This window comes from Carassius gibelio, chromosome B13, assembly GCF_023724105.1.
Source record: "Carassius gibelio isolate Cgi1373 ecotype wild population from Czech Republic chromosome B13, carGib1.2-hapl.c, whole genome shotgun sequence".
Taxonomy (NCBI): domain Eukaryota; kingdom Metazoa; phylum Chordata; class Actinopteri; order Cypriniformes; family Cyprinidae; genus Carassius; species Carassius gibelio.
This window is the reverse complement of record NC_068408.1, coordinates 7,479,578-7,494,980: the sequence shown is the minus strand read 5'-3', so window position 1 is coordinate 7,494,980 and position 15,403 is coordinate 7,479,578. Positions and strand designations below refer to the sequence as shown.

General features: G+C 36.3%; 1 protein-coding gene across 3 annotated transcripts in view; it reads left to right on the top strand.

Moving 5' to 3' along the window:
* The window catches only part of LOC127970552 (collagen alpha-1(XIX) chain), a 130,019-nt gene that overhangs the window by 5,108 nt on the left and 109,508 nt on the right, over positions 1 to 15,403 (top strand). For 2 of the 3 annotated variants that reach the window (XR_008156627.1, XM_052573168.1), the window contains exons 5-9: positions 6,640 to 6,763; positions 6,983 to 7,258; positions 7,860 to 7,940; positions 9,654 to 9,773; positions 10,142 to 10,204. Coding sequence is in view for 2 of the 3 variants with exons in the window: in XM_052573168.1 (XP_052429128.1) it covers positions 6,640 to 6,763; positions 6,983 to 7,258; positions 7,860 to 7,940; positions 9,654 to 9,773; positions 10,142 to 10,204 (664 nt within the window). In the remaining variant the exon portion in view is untranslated. The remainder of the gene's footprint in view (positions 1 to 6,639; positions 6,764 to 6,982; positions 7,259 to 7,859; positions 7,941 to 9,653; positions 9,774 to 10,141; positions 10,205 to 15,403) is intronic. The other variant, XM_052573169.1, reaches the window with a different exon arrangement.

The following is a 15,403-nucleotide window of genomic DNA, read 5'->3' as shown; positions in this document are numbered from 1 at the left end:
TTAGCCTTTCTGACAGCTTCTCGTATAAATCTCTTGACGGGACCGAGCACAGGTTGCCTCGCTGAACAACTGCGTTCTCGGAGCCGTTGGCATGAGTTTACACCACTTAAGATTTGAAAATATGCCAGGCTGTTATTGGGTTTCTGCGATGCAAACCAGTGTTTTCTCATGGTGTAAGCTTGCTTTCACTTCAACCGATATCCGGTAGAAAACTCAGGAGATGTCTTGTATGCTTTTAATGGTGTGTTGACATGGAATGACCCAGATATCACGAGCTTGCTGAGATAATTCCCCTCGCATTGGCTAATAAGGATAAACTGTGAGGTGAGCCGTGAGACATGTTGAATAATTTGGACAGAATTAATTTGCAGACCGTGGGCAGTGGGCTCGAGCAAGGAGAAAGAGAGGTGACCGTAATGGAGTACCACCTAGAAGAGAATCAAGCAGTAATGGGGAATCATGTCCTGTATATTAATTGCCATAAAATGACTTTAATAACTTAAAGCTCAAGGGTGACACCAAGTTCAAAGAAGGCTTCTTTGTGACTTTTCAGGTATGATTAATAAACGTGTAACAGCCCTGGACATGTAGAGTTATGTAGGCTGTGTTCCGTCAAGGTCAGCTGTCCAAACCGTGAGAACCCACAGCATATTCATGAGTCCAAAGAGTTCAAATTGATGCTCAAAAGAACTCTTTTGTATTTTGCTGAAAAGCTGGTGGGATTGTGGCAAGTTCCAGACTAAGTCGGAGGTGGGAAGACTAGAGTTGAAATTCCCCACTTCCGACCTCAAAGCGTTCCAGTCAGTCGTACGTCATAAAATGTAAACAAAATAGGGTGGTGGCATGACTTATGATAATTATGACAAACATAAAAGCGGGATGCATGCACTATAAACATCTGACAAAAAAGTAAAAAAAAAAAAAACCTAGCACTGCCTAGGTCTTGGATTTGATTACCAGAAAATGCATTAACTGAAAGTTTGAAATGGGATGTGTTTACACTTTTTGTTTTGATTGTGATGCTGTGAACATGGCTGTTTCATATTATTTAACTATAAATATTGTTTTCTGAATTATTTCATAATGGTCTTTTTTCTTTCAATGCTTAGCACTTTTGTTGCCATAGTCTTGGATATTACATCAAATTATGCAGATATGATCTAATTAAGTCGGGTTTGATAATTTTGCCCCATTTTTATCAAAGTTTGTTGTTGAGCTTCATTCCCATGGTTATTTTCGAGTTGGAAATAGGAGAATTCAGAGTTGTCTGGAGTGTTTATATATATATATATATATATATATATATGATATTAGCAAGACCAAATGGACAGTAGTACCAAAAAGTACAGTATTTGGGCACAATGTATCAAACCTAGTGAAATCCATTTAAGAATTACAGCACAGGCATATTTCACAAGCAAAATGTGTATATGTTGTTTACATTTGTAAAATGCAGATACATTTCCTAATGAGAAGCTAAATTACAATCTATTGAACATTTAGGGCTTGAGGCAAAACGATTTTTTTATGTTTGATGAACCTGTTCAACAAGATGTGAAAAATACATTCAAACCATTAAAAGTTTTTAAATGCATTTAAATAATAATAAAAAAAGGAAATCATTCAAATATGCTGATTTGGTTCTCAAGCAATATTTCTTCTTATCGATGTTGAAAAGAAAACCGTGGAAACCACGCTGCATTTTTTAGGGTTCTTTTAATGGGAAGTTCCAAAGAGCAGCGCTTATTTGCAATGGAAATCCTTTGTAACGTTAAACTGTAAATGACTTTACCGTCACTTTTGATTGATTAAATGTGACCTTGTTGAATAAAAGTATTAACTGATTTAAACGGTATTTATTTTTACCCTTTCCTCTGATTAAAATCACTGTAACACACAGCATCTCATTACTTATTACTTATTGCTTTCGGTATGTTCCTAGTTAATGTGATGAGCTACATCTGTGTAAACTTGAGCAGAGCTGACTACATAAATCCATTTAAAATATCCTTGGGACCGGTTAGTTAAATGTAATCACCAGGAGAGGTTCTGAGAAAACGTCTGGTGTAATTTTTTTTGAATGCCACTTGCTTTGATAATTTGTTATCTAAAGTAATAAGATGAATCCCTTTTTAAGTGTCTGAAGATTTCAGGGCAGTATATTGTTTAACATTTGTAGGTAATTTGTTCCTTTTGTGTTTCATCATAGTCTTTAGCTCAGTCGAACTGATTATTCTCGGTGGTTTCAAGCACACCTGCTGATTTGGCACCCAGTGGACTTCTCTTGTACCTCCACGTGTTTCACCAGTGAAAAATAACACCCAGTCATTTGCACAGGGAAAGGGGGGTATTTTTAGTGTTTTTTTTATACAACTGTAAACACACTGTTTGCTCCCTGGGACCCTGATGGAGTCATGGGTCAGATGATTTGCGATCTGTTGCTCTATCTGATGCTTGGTGGTCAGAGGCCTGCTGTGGGGCCTTCTATCTGCTGCTCAGACTGGCCCTCAGGGGCCAACTGTGAGTCTCCTTGGCTGGAGGTGGAGTGCAGTTCTGAGGGATGAGAATGCCAAGTTGTCTGCCCGAAACTCCACACAGACACACACACACACCGCCAGACCTCAATTAAGCTGAACTCTGACAGGTGATGGCGTTAGTCAGCTGGATGTGTCAGGGGGTGGAGAAGGGGGTCAAAGAGCCCCCAGCACAAACTCCAAACATCTCTCACTTTACACGCAGGAAATGCAGCCGGGCCCGTCGTCCAGTTGATACGGTCACATGGAAAGAGAAGGCTCCACTACTCTAGACTATTTTCCATTAGTTGTTTCACAGATGACTCTGCTAAGATGTGCTAATTGCATGTTTGGTATTCATTTTTATGAGAGGCAAGGGAGCATGGGAACGATCTGAAAAGAGTTGCGGGAAGCACAATATAAAGGTTATGAACTTTGCGTCTGAATATTAATTGTGTGATTTATTGCTCGCCAGGTAGTTCTAACTGAGTTGTTGAAAGGAGGATTTTGATCAAGTAGGCATACTTTACACTTGTTCATTTCATTGCTTAAATGTTACTCTTTCTGTATGGCTGAGTACATTTTTCTTTTCTTTCTTTTTTTGATTATGGGCAAAATTAAATCCTTTTTGCAACATTGTTGGCACAAAACCACCAAACACAGAGTCAGTTTGTTTGCCCAATATTAGAAAAAATAATGCTGGTTCAACTTAATGTATAAGTTTGGGGTAGAATTTTCTGTTTCTATCATTTGACCGTGCATGTGGGACGTTTTATTTATTTATTTATTTGTTAATGTTTGCGATGCTGTGTGGGATGGTGTTAGCGCAGTGGATAAGACGCATGCCATTGGTGTGAGAGCCCGGGTTCCAATCCACTGTGAGATACCAATGTGTTCCTGAGCAAGACACCTATTTGCTCCAGAAGCGTCTGACCTCTGACATAGACAGTAGTATTTAGCAATTGTAAGTCACTTTAGATAAAAGCGTCAGCTAAATGAATAAATGTAAATGTGTCGTGTCACTATAAGTGCACACATTTCTGTTGTTTTGTTAAACTGAATGTTTTATTATATTTAATTGTAGGGCAAACCTTTATTAAATTAGATAATTTATTTTTAATTTAATATATTTGTAGTTCAATCATTTTTACACACACACACAAACACACACACACATACATATATGTATGTATTTATATATATATATATATATATATATACACACACACACACATTTACATGCATGCATACATTTATACAATATAATAGAATGAACTTTGTCCTATTTTTTTTTTTTTTTTTTGGCAGTTGTACCATTTGTTTGCTTATTAATCTGCATGTTCTGAGATTAGTTTAATATGTGCTGCATTAGAGTGTTACATCCCATCATATTTTTCATATGGCCTCAGATGTCCCTATTTAACAGCTCAGTGATGAAGTGAATTGATGTCACAGTGCCCAGGTTGGTGCGCTCCGAAACACTGCACTCATTTATGAGGTCTCACTCGGCACAAGTCCATTCCACCAGCTGGCCTTATCAAGTATAATTTAGGGTTGCATTCATAAAATAAATTACTCCGCAATTACAAAAAGTCTTTATTCTCTCATTTTGAACACTTATATTGCCTCCTAATATCTAGATAAATGCTATATTGAATCTTTATGGAATTCTCAAGCCGTTCCAAGAAGACTTACTTTTTGTTCTTCTGTGGAATGCAGAGATGCTTTAAGAATATTCTTTAATTTGATATTTTTTGAGAAACTCTGAAGTTTAAAGGAGAATTGCGTAGGTTCTGAAATTTTAACAGTTACTGACACCAGTGGCCATTAGAGGAACTGCAGCCAGTCTCATGCTCGTTCTTGACTTTGCCTGATGCCGGTCGCCCTCTCTTTTTGCCACACTAGATATGTTTTTTTTTTGTTTTGTTTTTTACTTACGAGGAGTGACCGTGGGTGTCTGAATTGTGCTGCCGGAGGCTGGTTGCTTCTTTCCATCCACAGAGTCCATCTGAAAACACTATTGCCGCTGCTTACTATAATGGCTGGCGTGCCATACGGTTGTAAGCCCAAGTAGACGAGAACGCGCATGACGTCACATTTTGTGAATTTTCGTGCCAATTTCGAGGTGTCATTCTTTTTTTTTTTTAAATCATGGTTGGCTCATACATGTACAAATGAAAACTCTATCTTAAAGATTTTTTTAAGTAAAAACCTCCACATAGCTCCTTTAATGTATTATCAACTGATAATACATCTACTGTATTGTTGAAACTTCATTTTCGCTTCCACACATCTTCCTTCGTGTTCCACTGTATCTTAAGGCAGAGTACGTGATGACTTGAGTGCTATTTTGAGTAGATAAAAAAATTGTGGTCAGTTTTAGTAATATTCCGTCCATTGTCCTATAATGCATCTGTACTAGTGTCCCATAAGCCCCTCTCCTGTGTCTTCCTCTTATTCAAAAGCATTTGATCTTGCCAGCATGTAAAGTAAGAGTATATATCATTTTAATAATGTGCTTTTTCCCCACTGTGCCTTTGGAAGCAGGAGACACACTATGCAGACGTGCCTAGAGAGAACAGAGAATGAGAAGAAACTCATTTTCAGCCTGTCTTTTGCAAGTCTGATCTCTCTCTCTCTCGCTCTCTCTCTCTCTCTCTCTCTCTCTCTCTGTCTCGTTCTCTTCTGTCCTTTTAAAGAATTCATACATGCGATTTTCTCATTGTCAGTTTTGCTGATGATTGTGTTTGAAGTGCCAGTAAATTACCAAATAGCGTGTGAAAGAAATGAAAAAGGAAGATGGGAGTAATTCTTTCTGTAACAGTGTTATGAGATGCGCTCAAAAATGTTATATTACTCTTTCAACAATTTTAATAACCGGATGGAAGCTTTAAGTTTTTTTTTTTTTTAAGCATTAACCATGAGTTTGCTTCAAGTCACAGCTACAGTGTTTCGTTCAGTGTGAAAACATCTCAGTGGTACATATAAAAAAAAAAAAAAGCCAGACAGACAGAAGGATCTCATTTTATGAAGAACACATTTACAGTGTTTTGTGTTAAATTCATCTGATAAATCTTACAGGAAAGACTAAAGAGAAAAATGCAGATGAGAAGATTGGTGCCAATGCACTTGGCTTCTTGAAGATTTTAATAGAAGTGTCTGTTAAGTGAAAATAGCACGTTACTGCTTTACTAAAGCAGTAATTAAACCTTTTCTAGAACATCCTTGTTCTCTCATATGTGGCATTAGGAAGTCTGATTCAGTTACGGAGTCATTTTGTATGAACCGTTCATGTACCAGTTCAAAAGCAATTCACTTATTCACTTTTTTTCTACCATTTAAATAATTTGGTTCAATTAGATTTATTTTTTATTAATACTATTAAGCAATAAGCATACTTTAATTAAAAGTGACTTTATGAAGGACCACCCCCCCCCCCCCCCAGTTTTTTTTTTTTTTTTTTTTTTACAGTATTCACAAAATATTAAACAACACAGCAGTTTTCAACTTTCTTGACTTGCAAATCAGCATATTAGAATGATTTCTGAAAGATAATATGACACTGAAGACTACAGTATAGGTGCTGAAAATTCATCTTTGCATTACAGGAATAAATGACTGTAACGATATTCACATCTCCATATTCATCGGGAAGAAGGAGGCGGGAACCGGCGCACAATCAAAATCATTTTAATATTCGAAAATAAACAAAACAGCGCGTCAGCCCCTCGCGGCGACTGACGCGCACAAATAAAAAGCAAACATAAAATAATGTCCCAGGCCTGGTCCTCTCTCGTCCTTCACGGTCGTCACTCCAGTTTTATATCCTTCCATCTCCTACGTGGGACTCGATACTGGCGGTGGGGCGCAGGTGTAGCTCATCTTCAATCACTACACCTGGCCTCACTCCTCGTTCCCACGCCTCTCGGCCCCGCCCCAGTCGCCACAATGACATTTTAAAATATATGTTAAAAGAGAGCAGTAATTTGAAATTGTAATATTTCACTATTTTTAAATGCTTTTATTGTGACTTAAATGCACCCTTAATTGGTAAATAGTCATATATTTATCTATTTTGATTAACTTTAATTGTAGATGCTGTTTTTGTTGTGTCTCTTTTCTAAAGATTGGTGTTCCCAAATGGACTTTCTCATGAGTACTCCATTATTGCCACGTTCCGGCTCAGAAAAACCACAAAGAAAGATCGCTGGTTTGTTCTGCAGATCTTTGATAAAGGTGGAGATACACAGGTACGTGGAAAAATCCTAGACTTTATTTAGATCTGCAAAAAAGACATTGATGAATCAGATTATGTTCAAAACCAATAACTCCTGCAAGACTGGCAAAATGATCATTATATAAATGGCACTCTTTTGCACACTGCAGTCGCTTCAGACTCCAGTCAGCTTATCTCATTAACTGTCTTAATGAGCTGCTAACGTTTATCTCTTCTCCTCTCCTTCGTTTAGGTGTCATTAATAGTGGATGGAGCTAAAAAAACGGTTGAGTTTTTGGCTCAGGGTTTTCTGAAAAACAGCCTCCTGTACGTGTTTAAGAACCGAGACCTGCATGCCCTCTTCGATCGACATTTTCACAAGCTAGGTGTGTCTGTCGAGAGCAATGCTGTCTCCATCTACCTGGACTGTGAGTTGATTGAGCGTCAGGTGACCGCTGAAAGATCTGGCATGAACGTGAGCGGACGCACATTCATCACCACCCGAGTGGAGGATGGACGTCCAGTGGATGTGAGTTGTGGACTGAGGTTCTCATGACTTGCTAAATCTGAATATGAAGGCGAAGCTCAGTACTGTATTTTCCAGACTATAAGTCACACTTTTTTTTCATAGTTTGGCTGGTCCTGCGACTTATAGTCAGGTGCGACTTATTTATCAAAATTAATTTGACCTGAACCAAGAAAAATGAACTAATAGAAAACATTACCGTCTACAGCCGCGAGAGGGCGCTCTATGCTGCTCAATGCTCCTGTAGTCTACACTAAGCAGCATATAGCGCCCTCTCGCTGCTGTAGACTGTAATGTTTTCTCTTGGTTCTTGGTTCTAAATAAATGCGACTTATAGTCCAGTGCAACTTATATATGTTTTTTTCCTCGTCATGATGTATTTTTGGACTGATGCGACTTATACTCAGGTGCGACTTATAGTCTGGAAAAATACGGTACTTTTAGTGATTGTCAAAGCTCCATCAAACTACAGTGGACACCACTAATTTCATGCCTGATTTCGATACCTGATGCAGGTTAAAATTGAGTAGTTGGCTGCAAATTTGTTGGATTGATTTGTCAGGTATTTGTGTTCATGCCCATAAATGTAAATGTACCTTCACAGATTGAACTTCAGGAGATTCTGATATTCTGTGATGCTAGAATAGCCGACCTGGACAGATGCTGTGATTCTCCTGGAGTTACGGTAGGATGTTTAGGTTTATGTTGCAGATTCAATGATCCTTGCTAAATGATTGTAAACCCAGCCCATAATTTTGCACTAAAATTAGGGTCTTCACATATTCATCAAATTAAATCAGGCCAGTCACATTTCAGCACTGCTTACTGAATAACACAAATCATTCAGATAATGTTTGAAAATGGAACGGTGTCTTTGCATTTTGTTTTTGTTGTTGTAGTGGGGTCTAGTTAGTTTTAAAAGAATTCCAAAATCAAGTGAGCTGCCTTGCTGTCTCCTGCCTACATAGACAACTGCCTTATAAGGGCTCACGAAAGACCGATCTGGAATGCTCTACATAGGCAGCAACCGTGTGTCACTGTGTCATACTCAACTGAGCAATTACGATCTCAACTCACAATTGAGTTTGTTGTGAACATATTGCTAAGCTGATGATGTGATGTTCTAATGAGCGGAAAACTACACAGTGCACAGAAATTGGGTGAAATAGTCCATTTTTTTATTATTCAGGTTCACAAAAGAGCAAATAAAAAGTAGTCTATTTGCATTATATTCCATATTTTCTGAGGCCACATGATAGTTTTGTTTGAGAAGCAAACTTAATTCTTAGGCATCAGTATTAAGTAAATCTCTCAGTATTAAGTTAATTATTTATAATAATAATTTTCTTGTTTAACCTACCATTTTCCATTGTTTTTCTCTAATCTCGTTGCCATGCATTTTGGGATTTCCTTCGCTGAGAAGGATGCATGCAATTTTGCCGCAGAATTTGGGCTAAAAAATATTTTACCTATTTGAAACCCTTTAAAAATGCCGTCCACAAAGGCAAAGATGTAGGTTTTTGGGACAGAGCCATAGTATCCATGTATCGTTTCCACTGTGGATGAAGCATGAGGGGCAGCCTTTTAGCTCGAGTTGCTCCAGTCAATAATTTCCGATTAATTAAAGGCAACATTCTGTCTTAAATGATTTGATTAGAGAAAAACCACATACCTGTTCAGTGCTGTAATTGATACATGGTCTTTAAAGTTGTGTGCTAATCCCCCTCTCAGCGATTGGGATAGTGTTTCCTTAGTGTTTTCTACATGGAAATGGAATGGTCCAAGTGGCCAGTGGGGTCGGTCATGTAATTAGGGAACACAGATGATTGTCTAGGGCAACAGCTAATTTTACTGGGGTATGGGAAAAATTAAGATTACAGTTTTGATTCCTCTTAACAATTCAGGTTCCTTCCATGGGTCAATAAAAATTGTGTGAATTTAAAGAAATTAAAAAAGAAACCCAGTTGCATTGACAAATGATAAGAGTAATTTAATTTAATAATATAATTAATTTAATAATATAATTTGTCTTATATTACTAATCTTATTGGAACATTACCAATCAGAAGTTTGGGGTCAGTAAGATGTTTTATTTATTTTTTTAGGAAGGACACATTAAATTGATCAAAAGGGTCTGAAAAAACACAAAGGTTTCCGATAAAATATTAAGTAGCAATAACTTTTTTCAACATTGATGGTAAGAAATGATTCTTGATCAATTTGAGTTTTCAGAGTAATGCATTTCACAAGATGATGTACTGTATGTACGAGACATGCATAATGTAGAAAATCCCCGCAAATCCCATCTTCATGCAAATTAAAGTGGATAATTGATTATCTTGGTCTACATTTTAATCATTTAACACTAATCCAAGTTTTTATTTTTTTATCTAACCAGTGTGAACCTGTAGTGACCCACAACCCTACAGCGGCCAGCCTGGTCACAGGATACCTCCACAGAATGCTGTCCATGCCAGCCCAGCTGCCCAGTGACCGATGCCACTGTCCCTCTCTGAAGGTAAAGTTAAACCATGAAAGCATTCTTTAAATGAGTGAGTTAGCACTCAACAATGGATCCTGAGGTAATGTCACATACAGAATGAATGGCCAATTAAAGCACATTTATGCCAGTCCGTATACCTGGATGACAGCCAGAGGCAGAAATAAAAGCTTATTAGAAGCAATTTAGCACAAATAAGGGGGTGTTTGGGCACAGACATGCACTTCATCAGCGGGTGATGTTCAGTTAATCACTTCTGAAGTACAAAGAGCCAGAGTTCAGGCTAGGACTCCTCTTTGAATTTTGATCACAGCTTTTTAGAGCTGATACAGCTTGGCGATTTAGCATATTAACATTGCATAATGTGACTTATGTGTATTTGAAAGGGGGATCAAGGGCTTCCAGGTTTGGCAGGACACTCTGGACAAAAGGGAGATAAAGGAGACATGGTAAGGAATGGGTTGCATCAAAATCACACATTGTTTTTTTTTTTCCCCTTTAATAACATTAAATATTCACCTGTGTATAATTTGTAGTAGACTTTAGTTTTTTAATTAATTTATTATTATTTTTAAGTTATTTTATTGCATATTTAAAGTGATTTTTGGCTTCTCTGTGAAGTGTGAAGTATCTTAGCAATAAATAGCCATGTTCTCTCCCTTGAGTTTAACTTGAGATTTCGAGCAGCTACAAGAATGATTGGAATCCATACAAATGAACAGCTGATGATATGTCTGTTGAGGACAAATGGTCTTTAAGGTCATTTGCCTAATTAGTTTGTTGTTTTTTGGAATAAAGACATTTCTTGACAAGTACCACTTGCTAAGTTTGTGGTAGAAACTAAGAATACTTTGAGAACAAGCAGCCAGTACATCCTATAGGACCTCATGTACTCCTATAGGACCATCTTCTGAGTTTTTTTTTTTAACTTTCTACAGAATACAGTTGCTCCCAAAATAGTTTATTTATATGAATTTTTGGGCTTCTAGAAAGTATGTTCTTTTACTGTAAATTTACTCAATAGTTGGTAGGGGCTCCTTTTGCCTCTATTCAGCGTGGCATGGAGATGATCAGTTTGTGGCACTGCTGAGGTGGTATGGAAGCCCAGGTTTCTTTGACAGTGGAATTCTGCTCATCCGCATTTGTTTTTTGGTCTCTTGATTCTCATTTTACTGTTGACAATACCCCAAATAATCTCTATGAGTCAAGCACACCAACACCATGGTCATTTAACCAACATTTGGTGCTTTTGGTAGTGTGGCCAGGTGCCAAATCCTGCTGGAAATTGGAATGAGCATCTTCAAAATGCTGAAGGAGGCATGAAGTGCTCCAAAATTTCTTGGTAAACAGGTTTTCAAAAAACACAATGGATCAACACCAACAGTTGACATTGCACCCCAAATCAACACAGACTGTGGAAACTTAACACTGGACTTCAAGCAACTTGGGCTATGAGCTTCTCCACCCTTCCTCCAGACTCTAGAACCTTGGTTTACAAATGAACTACTATCTCTCATCTGAAAAGAGGACTTTGGACCACTTGGCAACAGTCCAGTTCTTCTTCTCCTTAGCCCAAGTAAGATGCCTCTGATGTTGTCTGTGGTTCAGGAGTGCCAAATTCCTTGACAAATCTGTATGTCTTGACCCCAGCCTCAGTCCATTCCTTGTGAAGTTCACTCAAATTTTTGAATCGATTTTGCTTGACAATCCTCAAGGCTCAGTTGGTTGTGCATCTTTTACTTCTACACTTTTTCCTTCCAGTCAACTTTCTGTGAACATGCTTGGATACAGCACTCTGTGAACAGCCAGCTTCTTTGACAATGAATGTTTGTGGCTTACCCTACTTGTGAAGGGTGTCAGTGATTGTCTTCTTGACAGCTGTCAGATCAGCAGTCTTTTCCATGATGAGACCATTTTTCTTTCTTTGTGGCTCACTATAGATGTTCATGCTGTCATGGCTGGAATTCTACACAGCTACCGTGGAATAAATGGACAATCCCATGGGATATTCCAGGATCAGGTTTAACACTTGTCAGAGATCTCCATTTGCAGTAGTTTAAAGTCAATAGGTCATCACGGCGAATTGTCTTCAATTGTGCTATTTTAGAATCTATCTTCTGACTTTTGTCTGGTCATGGAAAAGTGGTTGATAATTAGCGCTTCGTGTCAGAACTGTCTGGACATACTTCATTTGTAGCTCATGTAATTGACCGTATTAAGCGAAGGGACATTCTCATTCTAGAAAGCATTTTATTGGATAAAGAAACTATGAAGACTGTTTACGTGAGGGACTTGTTTTGATGGCATTTTCATCTAAAGTCAAATATTCTTCTGTATTTGTCTATGGACACAATGATCTGCTTAGTCTGGCCTCAGAGCCCACAGATATGGAGTAAAAGACTCTGATTTTTAATTGCATGGGGTTTTATTTTGTTAGTGTTTTTCATCTAAAATCGGTTATTCTTGCATTTTTCTCTTCTGGCTGTTGTCTTGCTGCTCATTAATCAATGTTTACTGTCAAAACAAGTCTGGACACTTAATTTGTTTTCCATATTATTAGTACTTGATCTGGTTTTAAGGCTTTTCTGACTGTGATTAAACGGCATTGAAAATGGTGATTTCATGAAAGTTTGTTGATATAATTAGTCTATCATTTTCTAGTCATATTGTCATTGGCCTTAAACTCATTTAACACAAGATTAAGTGGGCGTTAAGTTTTGTAAACATTATAATCAATTCCAGTCCAAGCTCATTTTAACAACTTATTTTTCAAGTCCCCATACAATCATTGACAAATGCCTTTTTCTTTCCTGTCACATATTTTCTGTTGATATACTATAGGCAGTAGCGTTTGTTTAGTAGAAAACCATTTACTATTTGCTAATGCTAGCCAATTTTAGATGTAATGGGGAATGACAGTCTCATTCTTGAAAGCAGTTTATTGGATAAACATTTGTTTTGGTCCCTCTAAAGTCCATTTTATTTTACTTTTTTGCTTATCCGTGTTTGTCATCTAATCTTATCAGCTAATAAATATGAACTAAAAGCCACAAAACTTAGATTTTTATTACATGACTTCTTTATGTAGATGAAAATAGTGGTTACATAAGCCCTATCATGTGCATTTGCCACATTTACATTAAACTCGTAACAAAAGCTCATGAGAATCTAAGCCCCATGTTTCTGACGTTACGCTTAAGCCAGAAGGCTCATCTAAGAGCCTGACCCACATTTCTGCTATGTGGGAATTCATGAATGTTGGAAACCGTCAACGCATTACAGATAAACGAAGAACATGCATTTTACTGCTGGTGATATTTCCAGAGTCTCCCGCTGGTTCTGTTCTGTTATTGCTAGAGAGACATTTGAATATCATAGACAAGCGAGCTGGGTATCATTTCAAGTTTTATGTTGACAATGTAATTTGTCAACGACAAACCATTCTTAGTGATGTAGTTTTTTTTTTTTTTGAAGGAAAGGAATGCAAAGTTATGGAGGAAGGGAGAGACATGCATATGAATCTTTATATATATATATATATGGCAGTTATATATTATTTTATAACTTTTGTCATTAAATATAATTTTTTTTTTTTTTTTTTTTATAAATAATTCATGATTCTCATACCTTGAATTTGCATGCATAATGTATGCTTCAACTTTAACTAGTTTTAAATTGTTTAAACTGTGTATTTTGGACAAAATTAGTGGTGTAAATTATATGTGTTTGAAACATAAAGTGAGTCTTGGACCGTGAACATGGTCACCTCTTAACCCCAAAAGAGAAAGTATAAAACGCTGCCAATTTGCAAGGTAGGGTGTGACCATTACAGTGTTCTGAGCTATTAAGCTCATGGAGTGTCACTCAAAGGTTAATTGCAGTGACTGGCATGAGAACCCTTTTTGTAGATCACTTCGAACGAGTCTCTTGAAAGAGTTTGTACCCAGCGATGAAAATTGCCAGTCTCAATCGTGTTTCATGGATTGAGTGAAGCGGGATTAATCGCATTGAGGCGTTCTGTTCAGAGTAAACCAGCGTTTCTAGATCCTCAATACTAGCCAATGCACAACACGTCCAAAATGCAATTACCTGGGCTGGTTTTGTTGTTATGGAGATGTACTCTCTAACCACACTGCTTTCCTAAGAGCTCGCTTTCTCTCCTTGTAATCCAATATTCAACTAGAAACCAAAATGACATGAGTGATTTTTGGCCAGCAAACCTGAATTCAGAGATCTCCGACATGCCTGAATTATTTATGAACTGAAGTAGTTGTATTAATGGCCTCGCAGTTCATTAAATACTACTCTGTATTATTCTTTGTAAACGGATTAAAATCTAGGGAGTTTCAAGGTTGTTTTTAGGCAAAAGTGACAGCGTGATTCTGGTTTGATTGATAGACCCAGTGGTTTGATAACAAAATAGGAAGTTGTTTTATTTTATTAAAATGTGTATTTATTTTGTTATTTTGTTAATTTTCCTCTTCTCTCCCAGTTCAACTCTGTGAAATACTTCCATTGTTTAATAAATGTGTGTATATTTATGCATGTGTAATTATTTAATTAAATATTCAGTTATACAATTTTATATTTAAGAACATAATTCTGAGCACTTTTTCTTTCTTTCTTTCTTTCTTTCTTTCTTTCTTTCTTTCTTTCTTAGTTAAAACAAACTAATAAATAAAATCATCATTTATTTTAGTATTTATTAGTTTGTATAATTTGTTTAATAAATAAAATCATAAATAAAGCTTATTTATTAGTTTGATTTTATTTATTAAACTAAAATAATACAAAATGTTGATATACACATACTAAAATCTATAATAAAAACTACGATATAATTTTGTAGTTTAGGATTTTTTTTAAATGAAACGAATACAAATTAAAGCAAACTTAAAAATCTAAATATACAAACAATTTAACTGTCACTCACGTTTTTGAAGATAGACATGAATGTGCATGATACAAACCTAAATTTTTATAATTCATGACTGAAAACATTTTGTAACATGATTTTGATGTACCATTTACATGGTAATGCAATGTCTGATTTTAAAATGGGTTTTGAAGGATGAATTTTGAGATTTTATGTTTTCAAGTGATATATAACTTCTGATGATTTCTAAAAAGTGATAGAGAAAAAGGCAACGAGGAAGTCTTTTTTTTAAACAAAGGTAAAAGCTCCTTTTGTAATGTAGATTTCTGAGGGTGCACTCTTGTCATAAATTCATCTATTACTTTTCCTACATAATTTTTAACAAAAAATATTGGTAAAATATATATTTGGAAGTCTTAGACCTTTCCAACGATATATAGTTTGTCAAGATTAGATTAGATTTGATTGTAATATAGTATAGTCAACGTAGGCGTCCCGTATACGGGACGGGGTGGCATTTAACAGGTTAAAAAATTAAAAATTAAAAAAACTAATATAAACTAATATGCAAATTAAAATAATTACATGAGCTATGGCTATATTTATTAGTCTTAGTGTCCATGTTAGTTTATATATTGTATTTTTTTTTGTTTAATTTACTCAGTTTAATAAAATGTTAAACTACTAAATTATATTTTTTTGTAGTATTTTATGTAGTTTGTATCATTTATTTTAGTTTGTATATTAGTTAGATTTATTAGTTGGTGTTTTG